The 24,415-nt window shown below is 45.2% G+C and overlaps 1 protein-coding gene across 1 annotated transcript in view; it reads left to right on the top strand.

Moving 5' to 3' along the window:
* Positions 1-24,415, top strand: part of LOC103669248 (protein HIRA) — an 89,124-nt gene that overhangs the window by 19,625 nt on the left and 45,084 nt on the right. The window contains exons 3-13 of the mRNA XM_040619575.1: positions 217-327; positions 1,570-1,660; positions 3,007-3,101; positions 9,708-9,803; positions 11,029-11,189; positions 12,047-12,214; positions 14,083-14,196; positions 16,139-16,209; positions 16,894-16,999; positions 19,137-19,352; positions 20,325-20,410. Of these exons, the coding sequence (XP_040475509.1) occupies positions 217-327; positions 1,570-1,660; positions 3,007-3,101; positions 9,708-9,803; positions 11,029-11,189; positions 12,047-12,214; positions 14,083-14,196; positions 16,139-16,209; positions 16,894-16,999; positions 19,137-19,352; positions 20,325-20,410 (1,315 nt within the window). The remainder of the gene's footprint in view (positions 1-216; positions 328-1,569; positions 1,661-3,006; positions 3,102-9,707; positions 9,804-11,028; positions 11,190-12,046; positions 12,215-14,082; positions 14,197-16,138; positions 16,210-16,893; positions 17,000-19,136; positions 19,353-20,324; positions 20,411-24,415) is intronic.

Below are 24,415 nucleotides of genomic sequence, written 5' to 3'. Positions count from 1 at the left end.
CCCCTACTACTAAATCCATGTACTTTTTGATCCCTATCAGCACTTACCTTTCTTCATTTCTTTTCTATAACTACTAACTTAAATTAGTAGTGCAAATTTAGTTTCCTGCAATCTAGTCCGTTATGATCTATGAAAGCTAAGTGAGGACTATGTCTCAGAGTTAATATCAAATTTCTACTTCTTACATATTGAATTATTTCTACTCCTTCATTCCAGGACAGGATTCTGGGAAGGTTGTGATCTGGAATATGTCTCCAGTCCTCCAGGAGGATGACGAGAAGGATGAAAATATTCCCAAGATGCTTTGCCAGATGGACAATCACTTAGGTATTACAGAGTGGCCCTTTGCAGGCTTTGCGTGTTGGCAGAGTGCCCAAGGTTAGCACATGTGTTTGTAATTAGAAAGATAAGGCCCCGTGCGGCGGTAACTCCCCTCGGCCTGCTGTCTGAAGGCACAGATGTTGGCTGCACACCTGGGTGAGTTATTCGGCAGAAGACTCGGCCCGCCCACAGAACCATCTTTGGACAGTCTGCAGGTACCTCTGGTGATTTCCTGCTCATGAGTCGTTACTGCCTGATTCCATGGGGCTTTGGGGCCAGCGACCTGGAAGCAGTAGGGTTCTGGGGAAGGGTGTATTAAAGACAACTCACCAAAATGTCTCAGATTGCCACTGTGTCACTCTGAGGCCCTCTGCCAGGATCCTTTTGATGGTCGGACAGTGTTGTGGTTTCCTTTCCTACGTTTAGCGCCTTAGTTTCCTGCTTCTGAGCATCAGGGTGACTCTATCTGGCTCTGGTTTCCAACCTAGCTGCCTCCCCTGAGGTGCTCCATTAACAGCTATGTCCCCTTCCTTAGTTCTGAGTGTTTTTGCTCTCCCAACATGCCTCAGTGCCCTCTGACCTGGAGCACAAGTCACTCGCGGGCCATGTGTGGGCTACAACTTGGATAATGTCCCTTGTATTGCAGGGTTCCCAAAGGTCGAGCTGTGAGTGCTCCCAGAGGCTCTAACCTATCAGGGGCCTACGAGGCATTTCTGCTGGTCTTAATTTATAAGTGCAGAACCAGTCAACCTGCAGTGCTGACAAGTTTGGAAAATCCAAATTTAAAAGGGCTACAAATGGGATGAAGTCAGAGTTTTATGCTCTAGCAAGCTGCTCCCCTGAAAGTTTTGGGAAGGGCATCTCAGCCTTTTTAGTATATGCCCTCATTTCAAGGATTCTCCCCGCTCAGAAACACATCTCATCATGAGATAGCCCTTTCTAAATAATGAGATTTAGTTACCAGTTTTCATGGAAATCCATCTCCTGTTGATTGCTTCATCCAGCACTAACACTTCTCAGGTTATGTAGACTTGCCCCCTCCAGACTCTGTCCTGGTCATTTGTTATTACAGCACAAGTAGGATAGTATTTAATCTGGATTGCTCTTCTGGGACTCACCCACAGTGGATGCCTTGAATAGCTGAGAGAGAATAGGTTTTATAAACCCTTTGCATCTTGCCAGACTCTGCATAAAGCAAATGGGCGTGACTATGGGATTTTCATCACCCTATTTTTTTTTTCTTCCCAGCATGTGTGAACTGTGTGCGGTGGTCAAACAGTGGGATGTATTTAGCTTCTGGGGGAGATGACAAACTGATTATGGTGTGGAAGCGGGCTACGTAAGCATCATTTTCCTTTCTTCACGTTTTATTTTTAGAAGCTTCTTTGCTGGTCGTAATCATAGTCACCTTTCCCCACTCTGGCACTGAAGTCCCTAGAGCTCCAAACTTCCTGAGTAGCAGGATGCACACATAGGCCAGGAGTGGAGGGGGCCTGACGAGCGCTTCAGGAGGCCACCCACCTGCCTGGAGACCTGCTCGGTCGCCCCCTCACAGGGCTGCAGGATTTCCACGTGAAAAGGATTATTAATCCTTTCTATTGCTGACACTGGTAGCTTTGTTTGTTTTGCTTTTCAAATGAAATTTCCCAACATACAGAATAGGTAAAAGTCAAAGTGGGGGGCGAGTGGCGGGGAGGGGATCTGGAGCCTACCCTCTTTGCCATTCACCTCATTCTCTGTCAGCCCCACCCTGGGACTCTGAGGATTCCCCCCTTGAAAGTGCCTGCTCTATACCCACAATGAACTAACCATCACCTAGAAAACTTTTTCTATAAACCCTGGCAGAGTCTCTCAGGGTGGGTCCTGGGACTCTGTTCCTTAACCAGCTCCCCAGGTGACTCTGGGGGCTAGTCAGACTAGGGAACCAGACCCTACCCCACTGCTTAGCCAGAGTGGCCCTATGGCCATGGCCATGAGAGCATACGCGCGCTATCTCCTTTGGTCCACTCAGTGAGCTCTTTCTGCGAATTTGTAAAGAGTTCTGTGGGAGCAAAGTGTGTTAACAGAGGCTCTGTGCATCAGGAGTGTCAGCGCCACCTCCATGGGGACCTACCCTACTGCTTGCGTGGCAGGAGCTAGTACCCGTGCTTGGAATGCTTTGCAAGAGAGCTTTAAAAAGACTGTTGGCTTTGCTGCTTTAGTCAACATAAATAACATATTTAGTAGATAATTTGGGAATTTGAAAAAATATGTAAAAATCACCATCCAAAGAAAGCCATGGTTAATATTCTGGTATTTTTCATGTGTGTCTTTCTGATCCATTTTCCATGCATAGATGATATCCATGTTACATGCTATTATTTTTTTTTCTTTACATAGTGGTATCTAGCATATTGTATAGGATGTCCTATGGCCTGCTGCTTTCACTTAATTATATATGGTGAACACTTCCCCATGCAGTGATAGTCTCTTACCACAAGATTTGTGATGGCTGTGTAGTATTTCATTAAGTGCATGGAGCATAACTTCCCTAATCAGCCCCTGTTGTTCAACAATTTGATGCTTTCTAGCCATTGTCTGGTTTTTCTTTGTTCTGTGTGCCATGATAAGCCATGCTGCAGTGAGCATCTCTGTGCAGTGCCTAGAACATGCTTGGAGTGCCTTTCTGACTCCTCTTTCACACAGGTACATCGGCCCCAGCACCGTGTTCGGCTCCAGTGGTAAGCTTGCCAACGTGGAGCAGTGGCGATGTGTCTCTATCCTCCGGAGTCATTCAGGCGGTGAGTGGGGCTGCCTGTTGGGGTGGGCGGCCCTGGCAGCTGTCTGAGGTCAGCAGCAGCACCTCCATGGTCCCTGTGGACTGTTTTGGTCCTTAAAGCAGCCTTGCATCTGGGCCGTCCCTCCCCATCACCATCAGTCACACCCTGCCTGTCCCTCAAGGTCTGTGCAGTCACTGTCCCCACTGCCTGCCTCCAGCTGCATTCAGTGCCCCCACTCCTGCCCTCATTGGGTATATGTTTATATCTTCAATGTAGAACTCCCCACGTTCTGCTGTTTATCCTGGTGAACTGAATCACTACCTTCATCAGTGGATCACTAAGTCTGTAAGCACACTTTATTTATTCCACAGAAACCAACACACATGAAAAGGGGCCCAATGAAAAGTTTTTTACTTGACCTTGAGTATATTTGAAAAGTGTTTAATGGACTTGGAATGGAAAGGGATACATTTTACAGATTTGGACCGAAGAGGAGGAAGGTCAGTCAAGAGCAGTCAAAAGCCATGTGCTGTACACGCAGATGCCAGGGATGCTAGAGTGACTGTATCTCAGAAAGCCTGTGGTCTAGACCAAGAATGGCCTGAAGCATTTCCCAGACAGGGGGACAGCAGAAGCCAGAAAGGCCTGGTGTGCATGGTGGGTCAGCAGCATTTCACCACAGCTGGATCTTTATATACAAGGCAGGGAGCAGTACAGAGTGGAGCTGGCTGAGTGTCAGGGGCCAGGTCATGGAAGGTTTGTATTCCCTGTTAGTGAAGGTGGCCTTTAATTGTGGAAGAGACAGGGAGCCTTTAAAAGCTTTGAGGTGTAAGAGGGAGATCGTTCTGACAGGTGTATAGAAAAGGAGCTTGTTTCAGTGGTTCAGATGAAAACTGCAAGGGCCTGAACCAGGCCTGGGATAATTGGGATGGAGGGGGAAGACTGACTTGGGAAATTCTTAGGACAAAGCAGGGGAGGGATGAAGGAGATTCCTAACTGGTGCCTGCATAGCTAATGGTGTCCTCTCTCAGACCATAACGATAGTGGGCTCATGAGGATGGACACCAGTTCAGCGTGGGATGTGCTGAGTCTGGGGAGTGGGGGCAGGGAAGAATGTCACAAGACTTGGAATTGAGCCTGGAGCTCTGGGAGAAGATGGGGCAAGAGTGAGTGGTTTGGAAGGCATCAGCTATAATCCACTGACAGTATATGCTCTGCAAATACTCTACAGACACTTTAAAGGTGAACAGACCCACCTCTTGGTGACCATAGATTAATTCCACATTTTTTAAAGCTGGCATAGTAGCATTGTATAATTACTGATAACTGTAACTTATCCTCACTTACTCACAGTTGCTCACAGCAGTCTCATTGGGCTCCTCTGGAACTTGGAGAAAGTGTCCATCCAGGTGTTCAAGTGTGGGGTGGGGCCTCATCAGTGAGGCCTTTGATGGGTTCCCTAACCTGAGACTTGTGCTGAGCCATAACCTCAACTTCTCTCCAGGCCCACTATCCCAGGGCTGTCCTTTACCAGGCAAGTAGGGTTGCCACTTTCAGCAGGGACACCCGTTCCTTGTTCAGTGGTCCCGATAGCAGTTATGGCCGGAACTCTTTAAGAAGAAAAATCAGTGGAAAAGCAGAAATGAATAAATAGAAAGCACTGGGTCTTTGAAAGCAAAGTGTAAAAAACATATACTTGGCATATTTAATTGGGAGGGAGGGTAGGAAGAAAAAAACCTAGATGAAATTAGAAGTAAAGGGTCTAGAAAAAGCATTTAACCTGGAGGAAGAAAACTATCACAGAGTACAGCATAATGTTTATTAAACTAAAAAATAAAACAAAATGCTAAAAGAAATAAAATTTTCTAGAAAATAAAAATTTTCAGAATTGATACCATAAGGTTAGGAAAACTTTAAGTAGTAACCAGTGAAAAAATTGGAATCATCAGAAATGCTTCCTGATACTAAGTTATTTTTTGATTTGTTGCTGCATTGTTTCAAGCTTTTAGGAAAAATTATTTCAGAATATAGAAATATTTATTCTTCAAAGAAAGCTGTCACCCTGGGTTTCCAAAACCTAAAAAAATAACCAAAAGCTTAGACAAATATGAAAAAAGAAAAATCAGAAACATAATGCTCGTGAATTTGGTAACTTGAAAACAGTAATTCATTTTGACTAAATATTATTTATAATGGAAGAATTTTGTGTAAAGGAAACCTATTACTATAACAACATACTAGGAGGTTAAATAAGAAAAGATACTTGGGGCACCTGGTTGGCTCAGTTGGTAGAGCATGTGACTCTTAATCTCAGGGTCGTGAGTTCAAGCCCCCAAGCTGGGCATGGAGCCTACTTTTAAAACAAAACAAGTCATCTTAGGAGGTGTTCTGAAAGGGATATTAGATAATTTAGCATCAATTTTTAATAAAAATATTTTTTAAATGGCTGTAGGAAGCTATTGCCTTAACATGAAATGTCTTTTTCAAACCAGTGGCAAATATTTGTAGAACTTAAGAAGCACTGAAAGTAAGAAGCATTAGAACTTAAGAAGCATTGAAAAGCATCTAGGGCTAATAATGCGTCATTGAGTTGGTCTCAAATAAGAAAATTTTTAATTATTCATCTTTCACTAGTAATAGCCAATTAGAATATCTAATGATACAAAGAGAACTCTTATACAGCAGGAAGAAAAACTGTAAATACTCGGGAATACTCTTACCAAGAAATGTAAGAAATCTGTAAGATTTAAACCACAAACCTTTTTTGAGAGAGATAAAGTGGCCACTTCATAAATGGAAAGACCGAATAAAATAAAGACACTGTTTTTTCCCAACTTCATTTAACAAATATTTATTGAGCACCTGGTATGTTCTGGGTGCTGTTCTACCCTCAGGGCATTTACATTTTTCTAAGAGACACAGACAACTAGTCACATTAGAAACTAGAAGGTAAGTGCTGAGGAGCAAAATGAGATAGGGTTTTCCAGGAGGCCTCACTGAGAAGGTGACATCCAAGGGGAGACCAGGTGGAGGTTAGGGGACAACTGTGTGCACATCTAAAGAGCTTTCCAGGCTGAAGGAATAGCCAGAACAGTAGCCTAGGAGTGTGCATGTGTGCTTGGTGTGTTCAGAGAACCACCTGAGGCTAGGACATGGCCACTGTGAGAGGCTGTTCTCTGAGTGAGATGGGAAGGCTCAGTAGGATTTTTGAGTAGAGGAGTGAGGAGGCCTGTGGCAGCTGCATGGACCACAAGCAGCCCTGGAGAGACCACTGAGGAGGCTGCTGACATAATCTCGGTGAGAGAGTGGACCTCGGACACAGCAGTGGAAGTCAGGAGGAGCAGCGGTCAGTTGCAGAGTTCTTGGTGGATGGGATGTAGGGTGTGAGATAAGCAAAGGAATCAGGACGGTTTCCCAGACTGTGGTCTGGAGGGTGTCAAGGATGTAGTTGCCATCAGCTGATAGCAGGTGTGCAGGTGGGGCAGAAATGTTTGCTGAGGGAAATGTTTAGGAATTGGCTCCGGGGCGTGTTCAGTTTGCATTGCCTAGCAGGGGTATAAGTGGCCCTGCTACATAGGCGTTTTATAGAGTTGAGTGTACATAGGCATGTGAGAGTTGAGTACAGGGGCGAAGTGTATGTGGGATGGGAGGCCAAGGGTGGAGGCTGGGTTTCAGGGGTGATGAGGAACCAGTGAAAGAGGATAAGATGGAGACGCGAGGCTAGTTAAGATAGTGGAGAGAACATTTGAAGGAGAAGCAATTGAGCAGTGTATCACATGTTGCCTTGAGGTCAGGTGAGGACTGAGGATATTGACTATTGGACTTGATGACATGGAGGCCGCCCATGGCCTTGTCTTGTGCTGTTCATGTTGGTGCATTTGGGTGGAAGCCTCATTAGAGGGTCCTCAAGAAAGACCCAGGGGAGGACAGAGCTAGATTGAACCAGGCTAGGTTTTGTCAGGCACCTGTGAAAACACAGAAGAGCAGAAGGTATAGTGGACTCTAAGCCAAACAGGGAGACAGATAGCAGAAGGATCATAGCACCTGAAAGCTCTCTTGGAGTTGAGAGGGAGCTGGAAGCACCAGTTGATGGTAGGAGTATGGAAGGGTTGGAATTCAAACCAGGGAGGAATTACAGTGATTCATTCTGGGGGGATCTCTGGGCATGACTGGGAAAGAATGCCTGAGGTAGCAGAAGCCACGGTTATTGGAGGAGGAGGCGGAGCGTAAGGATCCGAGAGCCTTAGGTATTAAGCAGGTCATGCTACTAGAATGACCAAGAATGAGAGTATCCAAAATGACAGTGACCAGAAACTTAACTCTTCAAATGCAGGAGGATCTCAGTTGTATGTAGATGTGCAGTGAGAAAGAGCGGGAATGGTATAGTCTGAAGGCAGAAGCTCCAAAACTGGGGTGTAGGGAGAAAATTAGTGGAAAATTAGTGCATAAGTGGCTTTATTGCATAACTCAGCAGTGACTCCAAAGAGCATTTGGAAGAATAAGGAAGGTTGCAGAAGAAATAATTCAGAGCTGCAATGATTAAAACGTCATGAGTTTGGGGGCAAAACTAACAACATTGAAGTAGACTACATGTAACTCGGAACTTGGTGTATTATTGTGAAGGAGGCACCAATTATCAATTATGGAAAGAAAGAATTATTTGTGATAGAATAACCGTTACACAGTTTGTAGATGAGGGGAGAGTAATGTAGAGCCTCACTAAATACAGCATGCACTGAAATAAAATCCAAATATTAAAGAGAAAAACATTCTAAATAATGAAACAATTGAATATCATCAGATCTCTAGCAGAGGGAATATTTTTTAAGGTTAACAGGCAATAAAAGGTGTCACAAAGGAGAATAACAGACTTTACTATATATAAATCTCTTACAGTATTGGAAGAGAAACTGATAGAATTTGCAGCTAATGCCTGTATTATCAGTAGTCCATGGCAATTGCTAGGAAAATCACATCTCCCTTTTGGAATTCCCAGCTGACTACTTCTGTGCTCTAGGACTTAGGTCCACAGTGAAATTCTGATGTTTACATATCTACCCCTCCTGGCCTCTAAGCTCCTAGAGGAAGTTTTTATTCCTCGTTTTTGTAGGCACTGCATTGGTGTTTGTTAGACCTGCTGCACAAAAGGCCTCCCAACACACTGAAGTTGGGAGCAAAATAGTCCAAGAAGACAACTTTGGACAGATATGAAAAATCTACACTTTCATTAGTAAAGTGAAGTGAAGATATAAAAATGTACTTAATAAGTTAGAAGGAAAAATCGTAATCCTCAAGAATCCAGAGAATTTTGAAATGGACATTCTGCTTATAAAAGTGTGAAGTCATAGCAGTTTCTGGAAAGCTGTCTACAGGATTAAGAGAGTCCAGACTTAGGAAAGTCTTCAGGCATTCTGCCCAGAGTCCCACTTTGGGATATCAGTCACAAGAGATAAACTAGAGTGTGGAGAATGGCGTACATTCATGTGCTCATTAGCATGAAACCTGGGACCCAGTTAATAGTTCATTGTTGAATCAGGTCTGTTTATGGTATTGAATGCTTTCAAAGACATAGAATGCAGAACAAAACAAAAGGAGCCCTTAGGATCACATAGGCTGTGAGGATACTAAATGCAGCACACTAGTGCATATGCAGTGTGAAATACAAAGTGCAGTACCTTTGTGGAAAAAATTCATCAAGCTGTCCCTGAAGATTGTAAAAAATAGAAAAAATCAAAATAGAAGTTTTGAGTATTTTGCTTACACCTTTTAAAAAATCCTATGAGGAGAGGACTAGATAGCTATTAACTTGCTGCTGTGTTTCTGTTTCTTCACCTCACCAGCCATTCTTCTGTACACCTAGCACTGCACCAGGCACAGAGGTTAGAAAAGTCACCCCTGCACGGCGAGATGGGCCCGGTCATCATCACCGTCACAGCTGACCTTTATCGATGTCTTGGTGTGTGCCTGGCACCGTGCTACAGCAATTTCTCACATTTAATCCTCATAATAACCCTCTGAGCGTAGGGCTTTTTTTTTTTTTAATCTGCATTTTATAGATAAGAAAACTGAGTCACAAGGAATTGAACATGAGTGATTGTGTTTGGGGGCTCTCTAGGAAGGGATACTCTGGTGGGGTCTTAGAGATGAGGTCCAGTTCGTGAGGAGAAGGGCCTGAAGATGGCCTCCCACTCATTGGGCAGCTATTGAACTCTGGCTGTGTGCTAGACATTCTGCCAGGTGCTGTGCCTATAGTGCTCAAAGGGCCCAATTGGGATCAGAGAAGCAAGCTTAGAGAGCCTGAGGCCACAGACCCAGCAGGTGTCAGAGCCAGGATTTTTATATGGGGCCCCAAGCTCTCAGCTATGTCCTCAGTTACCTCTTTTGTGAGGGGTGAGGGAAGCCACTTAGATGCTTCAAATGTCATGACCAGTTCATAAACCTTAGTGGGGAAGTTTTACAGATTGGTGTTTAAGAAAGAGTCTAGTTATGATTATTTCAAGTCAAGTTTCCTCAAACATGAGATGCTAGGGGCTACTGGCCCACCTGGCAGACGGGTGTTGCCGAGTGCCCCCCTCACTGAGTCTGCACACCAGGTAAGAGATTCACCGCCAGCCCTCTGTCTTCCAGATGTGATGGATGTAGCGTGGTCTCCCCATGATGCCTGGCTGGCCTCGTGCAGCGTGGATAACACTGTTGTCATCTGGAATGCTGTGAAGTTCCCAGGTCTGGGCCTCTGACTGGGTGGCGGCAAAAATGGGCTGATCACCTGGAGCAGGGTGGGCTCTCTGTCTCTTAAGGCTGGTAGTAGCAAGTGTCTCACAGTGAATGGGGATTCATGTGTCTTGTCAGTAACTCAGTTCTTTTTTTCTTCGTCATTGACATTTGTTTAAGGTTTTAAAAGAGGTTTATGTTAAAGAAAAAAAGTAACTGGGTGCTAGTGTGGATGTGCCACAGCTCATGAGGGTGATAGGGTGGTGTTGCCTGTGCTTGGGCACCTGGCATTCCCCCTACACCTGACACATGCCTTTGAGGGCGTGCCTCCCCACTGCTGGGCTCTGGCCTCCACTCAGATGCCATTCCTCTCTGAAGCTTCTAAGCAGTTATAAGCTAACAAATCCAGTTTTGCAAAAGATTGGTATTTCTTATTAATGTGCTTAAAGTCACAACAGATGATATAACCTGGCATATTATTGCAGTTGATAACTAGTAAGATACTTCTATTCCTGTTTGGTATCTGGAATGTGTTTTGTTCATGGGCTAAAAAGCATTCTCCATGAACTTGGTCCAAGTCATTTCTCTCTCTATAAGTCACCAGGATGTGTGTGTAGGGGGGGTGCATCTTCATTGTGGTCACGGAGGGCCAGATTTAAAGTTGGGGCGGCATTTAGATTACAGATCTCTAGGACATGCTGTCTCGTACACCTTTGTCCTCAGTGATGACTTACAAAGAACTTTCAGCACAGTGCTCCATCCCCTGAGCTATTAGGCCTGCTCTTTATCAGGGAGCTTCCAGGGAGGTTTAAGTCAGAAATATTGATGTTACAACCCAGGTGGGCATGGCCTCCCATTCAGACGGAGAAATGACGGGCAGAGCTGCCAACCACAGACAAGTCAAAGGGGCAGAATTTGGTTCTGGCTCAATCCCGGATCCCTGCTTGCCTGACCTTTAGGGGCTTGTGCAGGCTCAGTATTAGCTGTGGCTGAAGGGAAATCACAGTGCCTGTCTCCTGGGTACAGTCCTTCTTTCAAGTTGCTTTTGCCTTGATAGAGATCAGATTAGGGGGCTCTTTTGCTTGTGCCCAGGTATGGGAGCTGGCCAAGGTGGACTCCTGAGGTCCCTTCTCTTGGCTAGCCATTCCATAGCCCATGGATTGCAGCTCATGTTTCTATACAGACTCATCATTTTCCCCTAGCTAATGCTTTTCCAATCTCTTCTTTTCCTCCACAGAAATTCTAGCTACTCTGAGAGGCCATTCTGGCTTGGTAAAGGGGTTGACTTGGGACCCTGTTGGTAAATACATTGCCTCTCAAGCTGATGACCGCAGCCTAAAGGTGTGGAGAACGCTGGACTGGCAGTTGGAGACTAGCATCACCAAGCCTTTTGATGAGGTAAGGAGACAGCCCAGGGAGCTCAGTCCAGCAGCCCCCCCACCCCGGCCTCCATGCACAGAGGAGAAGCTGGCTGGGGTCCATACCTTGTGGGTAAATGAAGGGTCTGGGGGCCTGAGCAGACTGTCAGGGTTCTCTGGGGTGAGCACTCTGGCCCAAAGAGTCAGATGATGAAAATCGTTCATTTCCCAGATGGTATTAAATGTCCAACTTTGAAGTGAGAAAAAGCTGAAGAGAACCTTAGTGATACATCCATACCATTGTGCCACACAGGTGGAGGAGGCCATCTCTTCTTTTTTTCCTGACTGTGCTGTGGCTTTACTCACTGACTTGCACTTTACAGGCCAGCCAACTTCTTTCTTGGGTAGTGTGAGCGTGCAGAATGTTTGGATGTCAGACTGCAGTGATTTGTGTAGTAGTTTACTACCTTTTCTTTTATTTGGGTTCTTGTTTCATATGGAATCAGAGTTCAAGGTCTCCATTATTTGTTAGATATTTCTTAAGTGCCTACAATGAGAAGGGCATTACTGGATAAAGGAAATGAAAGTGGGCTGAGACAGAATCTCTCCCTTGAAACTTAGAGCCTGGTGGGAAAGATAGACTTTCACATCCGTTGTGAGTATGGTGATGGAGTTGTCCAGAATGTGCAGAAACAGCCCAGGAGTGCTGATTGCATCAGAGGAAGGGCTGTGAGCAAAGTTTTGCAGGAGATGTAGACATTTGCCCATGTGTCAGGGCTCACGAACATGCTCCACCATCATACGTTTATAAATTAGAATTCAACTTTATTCTCGAGGACAGAGTTTTGGTCACACAGTTGGTCTGGAGCTCCTTCCAAGTGCAGGTGTTTCTTTCAGTGTGGAGGGACAACCCATGTGTTGCGGCTCAGCTGGTCACCTGATGGGCACTACCTGGTGTCTGCCCACGCCATGAACAACTCTGGCCCCACTGCCCAGATCATTGAACGGGAGGGCTGGAAGACCAACATGGACTTTGTCGGGCACCGGAAAGCTGTGACTGTCGTGGTGAGTGTACTTAGCATCCACCTGGATGGTGTCTTGCCCCAAGGCTGGGTCACATGTGGGACTGAGGTGGTGGGCTCTGAGAGTCAGCACATGCCACATTCTTGTTTCATTTTAATTACTTATGTTTTATAATTTTTAAACAGATTTTACAAAACAGTACATACTCACATGTTTTAATGAGTGTCACCAAAATCAATCTTTGATTGGGAATATTATAGTTCCACACTAGCCTTTTTACACATTTGGGTCAGGTCCTGGGTACTCATGCATGGTGATCCTGACAAGTAGCATGTGGCTGCTAAGCATGTGTGCCTGCACCCCAGCAGCGGCCAGGCATAGGTGTGAGGCCATGCTGTGGATCACCTGAATCTGGAGCTGCCCCGCCCAGTCTTGATGTGAAGGGTGAAGGGTATCCGAAGATATGGACTACCATTAACGAGTATTTTCTCAGCACTGGGCAACCAAAACAAAGTAAATAGGTTGGTGGGCTAAGGTTGATAAAGTGAAGGATCATCCGGGACCCTGATCTCAGTCCTTTGTGTTCCTTAAAATGGGCTCATCTTTCCAATTGTTTAAATTAATAATAAATATTATAGGGGTGCCTGGGTGGCTCAGTCAGTTAAGTGTCTAACTCGTAATTTCAGCTCAGGTTATGATCTCATGGCTTATGGGATCGAGCCCCTCATCCGGCACTCAGCGGGGAGTCTGCTGGAGATTCTCTCCCTCTCCCTCTGCCCCTCCCCCCACACGCTGGCATGCTCTCGCTCTCAAATAAATAAATAAATCTTTAAAATAATGATAAATATTATATGTCGTGACTTAAATATGTATGTTTTATACAAATAAAATATTGCTTCTTTAATTTTTTTTGTATTGGAACCCATGTAGGACTTTGTTTGAAGCCAGGTCCTTGTTATGAAAATGTTTGAAAATCACTGCTTCAGGGTAGCACAGTGCTTCCACATGACTGTCAGGTAGTCCTCATAGACACTGTAAGAGTGGTTCTGTGAGATCGTGGTACTGAGGCCTCTCAGCCAACTCAGGGTAAGACTCAAGCCCAGGGTGCACAACCTCCAGGTTCCATGTTGTCCAGTCTCTGTGCACCACCGGCTATTCCTGCCTGCCCTCTGGAATTAGAATCCCTGTGGGCCAAGCCAGCTGATATCAGGCTCCAGGGAGGCACCCTTCCTCCTCAGTTGTCCGGCTTGGGGATTCCAGCTCTGAGTCTAGAGTTCCCATCCCTTTCAATCCAGGCATGTGGCAGGACCTCTTCGTGTGCTTTTAACCTTGCCAAAAGCAGCACCCAGAATACACTGAGGATAGCCCCCAATGCAGACTTTAGCGTGACTTAGCCATTGTCCCTGGCCAAGTGAGATTATTCAGGGCTGATCAGTATCTGCTAGACAGTTTTGACTCTGAGCAACAACTACAGTGAAGGGGAAGGGATTAATGGAGTGGATATCTGACAACCCCATTTACCTCTGTCAAGACTTTGTCCTGGAACTGGCCTTGCTCAGGCCAGGAGGAGTTCAGAGAGCCAGTTTCAGTAGCTCCCATGCCATCAACCTGGCTGCAGGCCCAAAATTGGAGAGTTGGTAGAGCCAGCTTCAAATCCTTGTCCTACCACTTACTCATTGGGTGACTTGACCCACATTTCCTGGCCTTCTTGAGACTCCATTTCAACCTCAGCAAAATGCCTCCTGGGTGTTACAAAGGTGAAGCAAAGCATGCCGAGTGCCTGGGGCTGGGAGAATGTCATTGTGGGTTTCCTGCAGACAGGCTGGTATTGTGGTATATTTCTGATACTTGGCATGGGGTATGTGCTTGATGCTTGATTAATTATTTTAACATTTGTTATTTGGCTTTAGAAATTCAACCCAAAAATCTTCAAAAAGAAGCAGAAGAATGGGAGTTCTGCAAAGCCCAGCTGCCCGTATTGCTGCTGCGCTGTTGGCAGCAAGGACCGTTCTCTCTCTGTCTGGGTGAGCCCCCACTCACTCCCCCCAACCCCCCTCCAAGAGCTTTTGTGGCTCCTGCAGGGTGGGGAGGGAGAATGGGCTGGTGAAGGAGGCGGAGCCCAGGGGCCTAGAAGGAGAGAACCCTCCCCCACACTTTTAATGGTGTTCAGTGTGTGCTTCCGCCCTATACATGGGGTCAAGCCCCCTTGTTACCCCAAGAAGAGGGAAGGATGAAGACTAGGCTTGGGCCCAGCTAGGAGAGGCCACCCTGAGCCCTAGTCAGAGCAGCTCAGGGAATACCCTCAGTTGGCATGTTGTGTTTGCTTCCTTTTAGAAAACCTTTCTATATATAACCTTTTCACCTAAAGTGTACACCTCGGTGCATTGTCATACATGTATGACGTACATACATACAGTCTAACCACCACCCCATAACTCCTCATCCCTGCCCAGTCAAGACCCCACTTCCCAACCCCCCTTGGCCAAGGCAGCCACTCCAGTGATGTCTGTCACATCGGTGAGTTGTGCAGTGTTTACTTCTTTGTGTCTTGTGTTGCTTTCACTCAGCATAATATTGTTGAGATTTGTGTTTGTTGTTGCATTTAGCAGTCAGTAGTTTGTTCCTAACTAATTACTAATTTCCCCATAAGCAGAACGGACTTACAGTTGTAGACTCGAAGGTTGTCCTGTGGCTGCATTTATCATAGTTGTTTGTCACAGAGAAGTCGATTGCTATGTACACTATAGTTCTTTTTTCAGGCCCTTATTCACATGACATTTTAGAACGTGAACCCTAGTGCCATCATAGGCAGTTCCGGGCCTGTTCTTCCTGGGCTCCTTCTGGCCTGGGGGTCCATTTGTGGCACTTTGACCAAAACATCACTGATCATTTCCTCATTTTCTTAGAATGCTGAGGTCAGGTGTTCACACGGGTTCCAGATTTCTGAGTGGTCTGTAGGCACATTTTTGGGAGGAGAGATAGGGCTATTTTTTTCTGGAAGTGGAATTAGGTGAGGGGCATGATTCTTCTTGTGGATTCCAGGTAGCTTAGATTCCCTGTCCTCAGGACTAGGGTAGCTGCAGCAGCTATTCCGCACAGAAGCAGCACCTGATACGAGCCATGCAGAAGGTGTTCCCTCCCAGCCCACCATGCTGTGTGGCCCCTGGACCTGTCAGCAGCATGGTCAGACACTAGCATGTGAACTGTGGGGATGTGGAGACGGCACACAGCCCAACCTTTGAGTGACTAGATACAAGTATGCATGTAGTGAATGTTGTGCAGTCATCAAAGAGAGTTTTTTATGGTGTTCAGTGACATACTTACTATGTATTAAATGAACAAGCAAGCACAGTCATGTGACTAAGAATAAAATATTTGCAAAAGATAGACCAAGAGAAAATAAGTGTTATAGTGGTTAACTCTGGGTCTGAATTCAAGGCAACTTAAACTGTGGTGTTGCTGGACTATCCGCACACACTTTGTAGAATGAGCCCATGTGATGTATGTAGCCAGTTACACCGAGCTTTGCATCACTATGTACCTGAACTCCTTGGGCCCAGAGAAGGTGTGCTGGCTTCTCTCCGAGGTGGTTTTCCTCTTCTGGGTGCTACTTGTGCTGCCTCATTTTCTGCCCAGGGCTTGGCACCCTACCCGTGCTTGTAGACCTCTGCCCAGGTCATGGCCTTTCTAGAATCCCCTTCTCCATTCTTGGTTGTCTATGTATAAAGCCATCTCCCCTGCCAGACCACAGTGAGCCCTTCAGACAGGTGCCACACTAAAATGCCTATTTTGGCGGGTTTTGGTTTCCACAGTTTGGGATCTTGCTGGTTGCTGTTTGAATAGAGTCAGATATGCCCTATATATCAATTAAACTCAGACCAAGGCTTCTAGGACTGTTGGTGAGCTATGTGGACAGAAAGCCGTTTTCATTCATTTCATTAACCTTTCCTGCTTCTTTCCTTCCAGCTCACATGTCTGAAACGGCCTTTGGTTGTCATCCATGAGCTATTCGACAAATCCATCATGGATATTTCCTGGTAAGGTGGATTCTTCTTACAATGCCCAGGCTAGGAAAAGAGAAGCCACACGTTGGAACACGAGGCCTCTGGATATGATTAGGCTCGGGCTGCCAGGAATTCCCCCCACCACCGCCCAAGGTGTGGCAGCCAGAGCAGACCCCTGGGGTGCTCTTTGCACACGATTCAGAAAAGGGCAGCTTGGGCCTGCCATTGGGAGAGTGTCTGCTCCTGTGCTCCTTGCTTTGTTGGCATTTGCCCCTGGAAAATACTTCTTAGGCAAACTGGTCTTTGGGAGATGGAGAGTGCTTTGATTCTGGTTTCGCTTCACTTTGTCATTGAATGAACCAGTTTAGCACAAGTGTACAGACACGTTTTCTGCTTCTCAGTGACCTCATTCAGATGTATACTTAATGTTTCTTTTAAAAGTGGTTTCAAAAACAAATAAAAATGAAATTCTTACAAAATACAAGATGAGATATACTTTGTACATATGCTTAGAATTAGAACTAAAGGACACCAGAACCTGCTAGGGCGTGATTGTCTCCCGTGCCCCCACCCTACCAGGGAATGCCACAGAAGGGAATGAAGGGGTTTCTGGCATCTACATAAAGTCCTGCATGCCAACCACATCTCTAGCCTTGGAGGTGTGGGTAAGCCCCATAGGCACTTGCTCCCCTGGCTGCTAATGGCCATCTCTTTCAGGACTCTGAACGGGCTGGGCATCTTGGTGTGCTCCATGGATGGCTCTGTGGCATTCCTAGATTTCTCCCAGGATGAGCTCGGAGACCCCTTGAGTGAGGAAGAGAAGGTAAGAGCATAATACGCCTTCAGCTAGTGGCATGAGTGCTGCACTTGCTCTCAGGCCACAGAAATAGCCACCATAGCTCTGAGAGGCCCCTTCGATTGGACTCTCCTCTTAGGATATACACAGACACACTGTGTCTTAAAGTATTATTGGGTATTTGTCCTTTATAGTTCATAATGCTTATTTTCTTTACAAAATAAATTGAAGATGAGACTCTTACTCATGTCAGAAATCAGTTCTGGAACTAAGAAAACAAGTTGGGCATCTTTTCTTGAGCTTATAATTAGCCGCACACTGGAAGGTTTTCACCCTGGGAGATAGCGGGAGTGACTCGCAAGCGTCCCTGCTCATGTCACTTTCCTCTTTGTCTTGTAGAGACATAGTTGCCACGGAGCAGCAACTGTAACAGTAATATTGGTCATTTCTTAGCACTTATTGCATGCCAGACCCTAGGCCATGCATTTTGCATGTATTATTTCATATGAATTATACAAAATCCTTCAGGGCAGGGCTCATTCATTTTATCAGTGCGGTAACTAAGCCTCAGAAAATAGCGTGGCTCTTTGCAGAGACCATACATGACCCTTAGGTATGAGAACAGAACCATGAGCCATGCTCATAGGCCTCTTCCCCTCTGTGCTTTGCTGGGGACAGGGTGGCCCATATGCTCTTCTTCTTCAAGGACTTTGGGAAAGGCCCTGCTTAATGGACCATAGAGTTAGAAAGCAGACATTTCTATAGATGGGCTTTTGATGACGCTTAGTGAAATGTATTCATTTGTCTGAAAGAAGCCTTATGAAAGCCCAAAGCAGGTGGGCGGCTCTCCCCTTTAAGGTACAATTACTGGTAGAGGCTCCCTCATAAGCAGTAGGACCTCCCATTATGGTGTAAACCCCTTGGGGGTAGGGGTCTGCCTTGTTGACATACCTAGCATGGCTTGCTCCCCAGGAGTCACTGGCCTGCCTTGTTGACATACCTAGAATGGCTTGCTCCCAGGAGTCACTGGCCGGTGAAGGGATGAGTGTCTCAATGGCCTCAGGTCTTCTTTCTACCCTGCCACTGTTGTCAGGTATCCTGGGATCGCTGTGCACTCCCCTCCCCCTTGTTGAGTCCTGGTTGGGCCGGCAGGGGTGGCGGGACTACAAAATAATACTGTCTAGCTTACCATTTCCCAGATGGCAGGCAGGGACCCCATGTTTAAGAAACATAGGTAAACATCTGCCAAACTCTAAATTCTGCCTCCAGATTCCAGGGGAGGGATTGAGGGGAGAAGGGACAGGTTGCAAGGGAGGGAGGTTCCTGGCCACATATAGCACACCAGGCCCTGCAGAAATGGGTCCCAAGTCATCACCTCCCCCTGCCCAGTATCCTCTGCTATGAGGCATATGTACTATTGGCCTCCGTTGGTCGTTAGCACATCCTTGTATGAATCTGCTTCTCATCACACCAGTCACTCTGATGTGCTGGGGACACACATGTCCCTGCCCCCGTGGGGTCCTATCTAGCTTGTCACATGGAACTAATGAGACCTGGGAAGGTGAAGGGAGGGGCCCTGCTCAGAAGGGTCAGGACATGTTGTGGGGCAGCAGGGGCAAAAAAAGATTTCTCTAGATCTGTTGTGCCAGGCCTTCTCTTACTCTAAGACACTGTCAGCAGCCCCATGGCAACTTACAAGCACACGGGGCTGATGACTGCAGACAAGAACAGTGAAAGGAGGCTCTGGATTTTAGCATCTGATTCCCAAAAAGTGGGGTCCTTGGAGTGATTTAAGAACCTTACGTTAGCAATTTGACTGTCTTAATTTTAGTTCAGCAAATGTTCATTGTCATTCATTCTGCACCAGACCACGTGGTAGGTATTTGATCAGTTACTCATTCACTTTCATCCCTGGCTCTAGATACACAAGAGGCTGTAAACATTTAGAGAGTGTGTAAGACTTCTCCAGAGTCATCTAGTCAGCCACAGGTAGAATAGGGCGGGAGGTGAGGGAGAGCTGGCACCCAGAGCCCTGGGACCACTGCCTAGGACTCTTTCTACTCTTAGACTCAGGAGAGCCAACATGCAGCTCGCCCACGGTGGGCACTAGGCACCACTTTGCTGCTTACAGCTGGTCTGTTGCACTTTTTTCTGCTTCCCCTAGAGCCGCATTCACCAGTCCACATATGGCAAGAGCTTGGCCATCATGACTGAGGCCCAGCTCTCCACAGCAGTCATTGAGAACCCAGAGATGCTCAAATACCAACGCAGGCAGCAACAACAGCAGCTAGACCAGAAGAGTGCCTCGGCCAGAGAGACGAGCTCAGCTGCCTCAGTTGCTGGTGTCGTCAACGGGGAAAGTCTAGAAGACATTAGGAAGGTAAGGGTTCGGCCCCATTGCACTGAGGACATGGGTACATACCCAGGGACAGAGCAAGGGGAGGATGCAGTCTACTGAACAGAGCACAGACACAAGTTGTAGGGAGGCAAGTGTATGCTGTGCCTAGAACAGGACCCAGGAGTGAGCCAGTTTGGGGCTACCTGGCCCTATTGCCATCAGCTGCATGAGGTAGTAATGGAGTCTAAAGCACTTTGTCAAAAGCCTCTGTCCCAAGAAGCTCTTGAGGAGGTCATCTCTTGTGGGAACTTCCAGACCTCACTTTTAGCCTTTCTAGGAAATTCTCGATACTGAGAACAATAGATTTCAGGTTCTGTCCTTAAGGAGATGTCTGTGGACTCCCTGCTTCTTCCTGTGGAAGCCCATGTCTCACTCTGGGGTAGGGGTGGACATGGGGCAGGAACAGAGCAGGAAATGTCAGGATTACCTGGGGAGCTTAAACCATCTCGAGGAGCTTATGCAGGGTAACAAACCTCCCAAGGTAATTGAGACACAATGTGTGACTAGGAACCTTTGATTTTATGAGCCTTCAGTGGAACAAATGGCTCTGATGAGAGATCTGTGGATCACAGCTTAGAGACATGAGTGGCTTGAAGATGCAAGTTTCCTTCATTTGTTCCTTCAATGAGCCCCATAGCTGCTGGGCAGGAGTGACCAGACTGGCACCTGTTCACTTCCCAGGAAGCCTGGCCGGGCCTGCAGTGCTGGTAATGGAGAGCAAGGTGCTGCAGCAAGGTGCCGGAACTTTCTGTCCTTGCTGCTTTACTGTGCAGGAAGTTGAGCACGCACCTGACAAAAATGCTTGTTTTTTTGACTCAGTGGCTCAGTTTAGTTGGACCAAAAAGGCCATAGAAAGGGAAATTAAAATTCATTTCCTTGGAAGCCTTATTTTTTGATATGTGGAAATACTTGGCAGAGAATTTTCTATTCATATATGTCACTCTGTTTTGCCAGAATCTTTTGAAGAAACAAGTTGAGACTCGGACAGCAGATGGTCGCAGAAGAATCACGCCTCTCTGCATAGCACAGCTGGACACCGGGTACTTGTTCACTCACCAAACTTTCTGTGGCCTTATCTGGGAGGTCTTCCTCTCTACTTTCATCAGTTAACACTTTCATAATCCGGGTCTTCACAGGCTCTTGGGCCAACCTGACCCATAGAATCTGGAAATGGGGGAGTTGAGACAAGCTTCCCACCAGCCCCAAAGCCCTATGCTTCCTGCAGAGCCCTTATGCACATTTGACTCATGCAGAAGGTGGGCAGGGAGGAGCCCGTGACAAGCCAGAGGGCAAGGGCGCCTTCACAGGGCCAGTGTGTCCACATGGCCAGCTCTGCTTCATTGTTTGTGGGGCATTGAAGACACCAGGGAGAAAAGTCGGACTGATTTTTTTCTGTTTCATTTTTCCCTTTTATAGCCTTCTATATACACATGGTTGAATAGTAAAAACCCAAAGAAGGACATAAACATTACCCATAATCCAGTCTCTTGAGATATAATTACTGTTAACATTTCGGCATCTGTATCTCTGGTCTTTTTTCCCCCACTTGTTCCTGTATCTTGACCTTGCATCCTTTTTAATAAATAGTCCTCTGAAGCATTGGCTTGCTGATTGTCCAGGTTCCCAGGCTGTGAATGCACCATGATTTACTTGACCAGCCCCTTAACTGTGGACTTGCAGTTTGTGTCCAGTGTTTTGTGATTGTAAATGAGTCTTTGAGCACACCCGTGACTGTTACCTCAGAATACTTCCCAGAAGTGAAATTGCTGGTCAGAGAATAGGGCTCTAAGGCACATTTCCCTGAGGGGGGCAAAGAAGGGGGAAAGTGGACTCAGTCACCATTTGCTGTTGTCTCAGCATCTGTAGTCAGGCTTGCTTTTATATTGGTCATTCTCCCCAAAACAGTGTATGTCGATTCAAAAGATGATAAGGCCCTGCATGAGAGAAATAGACCCCCACTGTCAAAGTGATTCATTCTGATTTTATACTCATTCAACCAGTCTGCTTAGGGCACCACACACGCAGTAGTCCTCTGCATTTTGCAGTTGTTCGTCTGTGAGCTGTCCTAAATCTTCCTTGAAGTCTGAAGAGACCTTCAGTCATATGATATGCTGATCTGACCTCCTCATGTTAAGAGTGTGTAGGTTCTGAGGCCCTGGAGTTTAGAGACCTGACCAGATGGAGCCAGAACCAAGTCTCCTGACTCTTCCCGGAGAGTGGGTTTCCTTTGATCAAGGCTTTTTCCCATTGTTAACCTACTAGTGCTTTGAACACTGACGGGCTTGTGGGAGTGAGGGTCCCGGAGGTGATGATGATGGTGGTACTTTTCTCCTATGGATCCTTTCGGGCCTTACTTGATGAGGAGACAGAGGTGGGTAGGTGGCTTTCTACCTGACCTTAAACCAACTTTCTGCCACAGGGCACATATTTCTGGCACCAGAACTTGATTCTTTTGGTCTTAAAGGCATTTTTGCCCTCTTGATTCTCATGTTAAAACAAGTAGCAACAGAATAGGTAATGATTAGCTTAGCTAATCAAGCAAGAAAAGAAAAAGCACAAGTATTTTAAATGGAAATAATCACAGATAAAGAATGAGTCAAAGGTTTGAAAGACTTCTTTACTGGATTCTGTGCAAATAAATTTGAAAGTAGATGATTTTGAGGAAAATAAAATTATAAAAACTGAAGAAAATCTACACACCTGAATTATTATAGAAGAAATAGAGGACACTATCACAGAGCTAACCTACCAAAAGCCACCAGACTAAGAAGGTATCCCAGGGAAATTCTTTTTTTTTTTTTTTTTTAAGATTTTATTTTTATTTCGGGGCGCCTGGGTGGCACAGCGTTGCTGCTGCCTGGCGCTCAGGGCGTGATCCGCCGTGGCGGACCGAGCCCCACATCAGGCCATGAGCTGCTTCTTCCTCTCCCACTCCCCCTGCTTGTGTTCCCTCTCTCGCTGGCTGGCTGTCTCTCTGTCAAATAAATAAAATCTTTAAAAAAAAAAAAAAGATTTTATTTATTTATTTTACAGAGAGAGAGACAGCCAGCGAGAGAGGGAACACAAGCAAGGGGAGTGGGAGAGGAAGAAGCAGGCTCCCAGCATAGGAGCCTGATGTGGGGCTCGATCCCAGAACTCCGGGATCACGCCCTGATCCAAAGGAAGACGCTTAAGGACTGAGCCACCCAGGCGCCCCCACAGGGAAATTCTAGTAAAGTTTTTGTTCTGATCATTCTAATACTATTAAAAATACACCAGTGCATAGAAAAAAAAGGAAAACTTGGAAAACCTTTTTTTGGAATGGACATAATATTTACATCAAAAACATGACAAAGATGGAACATTAGTAAATGCCTGATCAGTCTCATTTCTGAACGTCAGTGCAAAAATGCTGAAAATAGTAACAGAAGCTTATAGTGTGTTACATTGCTAATACACTATGACCATAGTAAGGTTTATTTCAAGGAAGCAAGATGGTTCAGATTTGGGGAAACTTAATTTCCTTCTATATGTCAGAAGATCAAAAGAATACATGATCATCTCCACAAATGCTTAGGAGACATTTTTACTAAATTCAACATTGTTCTGATTTAAAATTTAGTTAAATATGAATAGATGGATACTTCCTTAATTTGATAAAAACTACCTTTTTTTAAAGTAAATTCAAAAACTAAACAAGTGTCCTCACTTGTTGACTATACTTTAACATTGTTCTGGAGGTCCTAGCTCATATAGTTAGTCAAGAGAAAGAATAAATTGGAAGGGAGGTGGTAAAATGTAACATTATTTAAAGACGGTATTATCTACAAGAGAATCAACTGGGAAAACTGCCGTAGATAATAAAAGAAGACAATAAGATGACTGGATACAACCGATCAAGTAGCAGCAACCACCTTTAGAAGATGTAAAGGAAGAAATCACTTTCACAAATGCAATACCTAGAATGTAACAAGAAATGTAGATCATTATGAAGAAAAATTTAATACTGAGAGAACTAAAAGAAAATTCAAAAAAACTAGAAATGCATACCCATGTTTTCCCTAGATGACTCAACATCATAAGATGATAGATTGCTCTCAACATGAGCCCATACAAATAACTAACAGTTTTCAAAATTAGGCTGATTCTAAATTTACGTGGAAAAATAAATAAGAATAGCTAAAATATTTCTGAAAAAGAAAATCAGAGAAGACTAGCTCCACCAGAAATTAAAACTTACAAACTATAATAAAATGGATGCTAACACATGAACGGAGGAGTGGGATACAATGGAAAATCCAGAAGTAAGCCCAAATGTTTATGGGAATTTTAAAGGTGCATTTTGCATCAGTGATGAAACATCAGCCAGTCTAATAAATGGGAGTCAGGACTACCTACCCTCTAGAAACAAAGTTGGATCCCTACCTCACAACTTAAAATTAGATACATTCTGAACAGCTCAGCGATTTTTTTTTTTTAATATTTAGCTTTTTTGTTGTTTAAAATTTTAGAAGAATATTTTTATGGTCGGGTTAAAAGTCATTTTTAAAAATGGCATAAAATTCAGACTACACAAAAATAATGTTTTGGGGGCAAGGAAAATTGTACCATAAATAGTCAAAACACAGCATCTTAGGGGCGCCTGGCTGGCTCAGTCAGAAAATTACGCAGCTCTTAATCTAGGGGTTGCGAACTCAAGCTCCATGATCGTTGTAAAGATTACTTAAAAATAAAATCTTAAAAAAAAAATCCTAGGGAAAATACTTCTTGCTCATATAAGGAATTTTTTAGGTATGTAAATGGTCTTGCAGTAAATAATAAAGACCAGTACCAGATAGAAAATATACAAAGGATATAAGCCGTTCACCAAAAAAGGAAATCAAATGCTTCTATGTGAACAAATTTCAGTCTCACATCAAAATAATTGCAAATTAAAACTACAGTAAGGTACTGTTTTTCAACAGATTGTCAAGTATCAAGAAATTTGGTAAGACTGTTGGTGAGGGTTTGGGGCAATAAGCACTCTCATACATAGCTGGAATTTAAACCTCCAAGAAAGGCACTTT

The sequence above is a fragment of the Ursus maritimus genome, unplaced genomic scaffold, assembly GCF_017311325.1.
Source record: "Ursus maritimus isolate PB19 unplaced genomic scaffold, ASM1731132v1 scaffold_33, whole genome shotgun sequence".
Lineage (NCBI taxonomy): Eukaryota > Metazoa > Chordata > Mammalia > Carnivora > Ursidae > Ursus > Ursus maritimus.
This window is presented reverse-complemented; position numbering and strand designations above follow the sequence as displayed.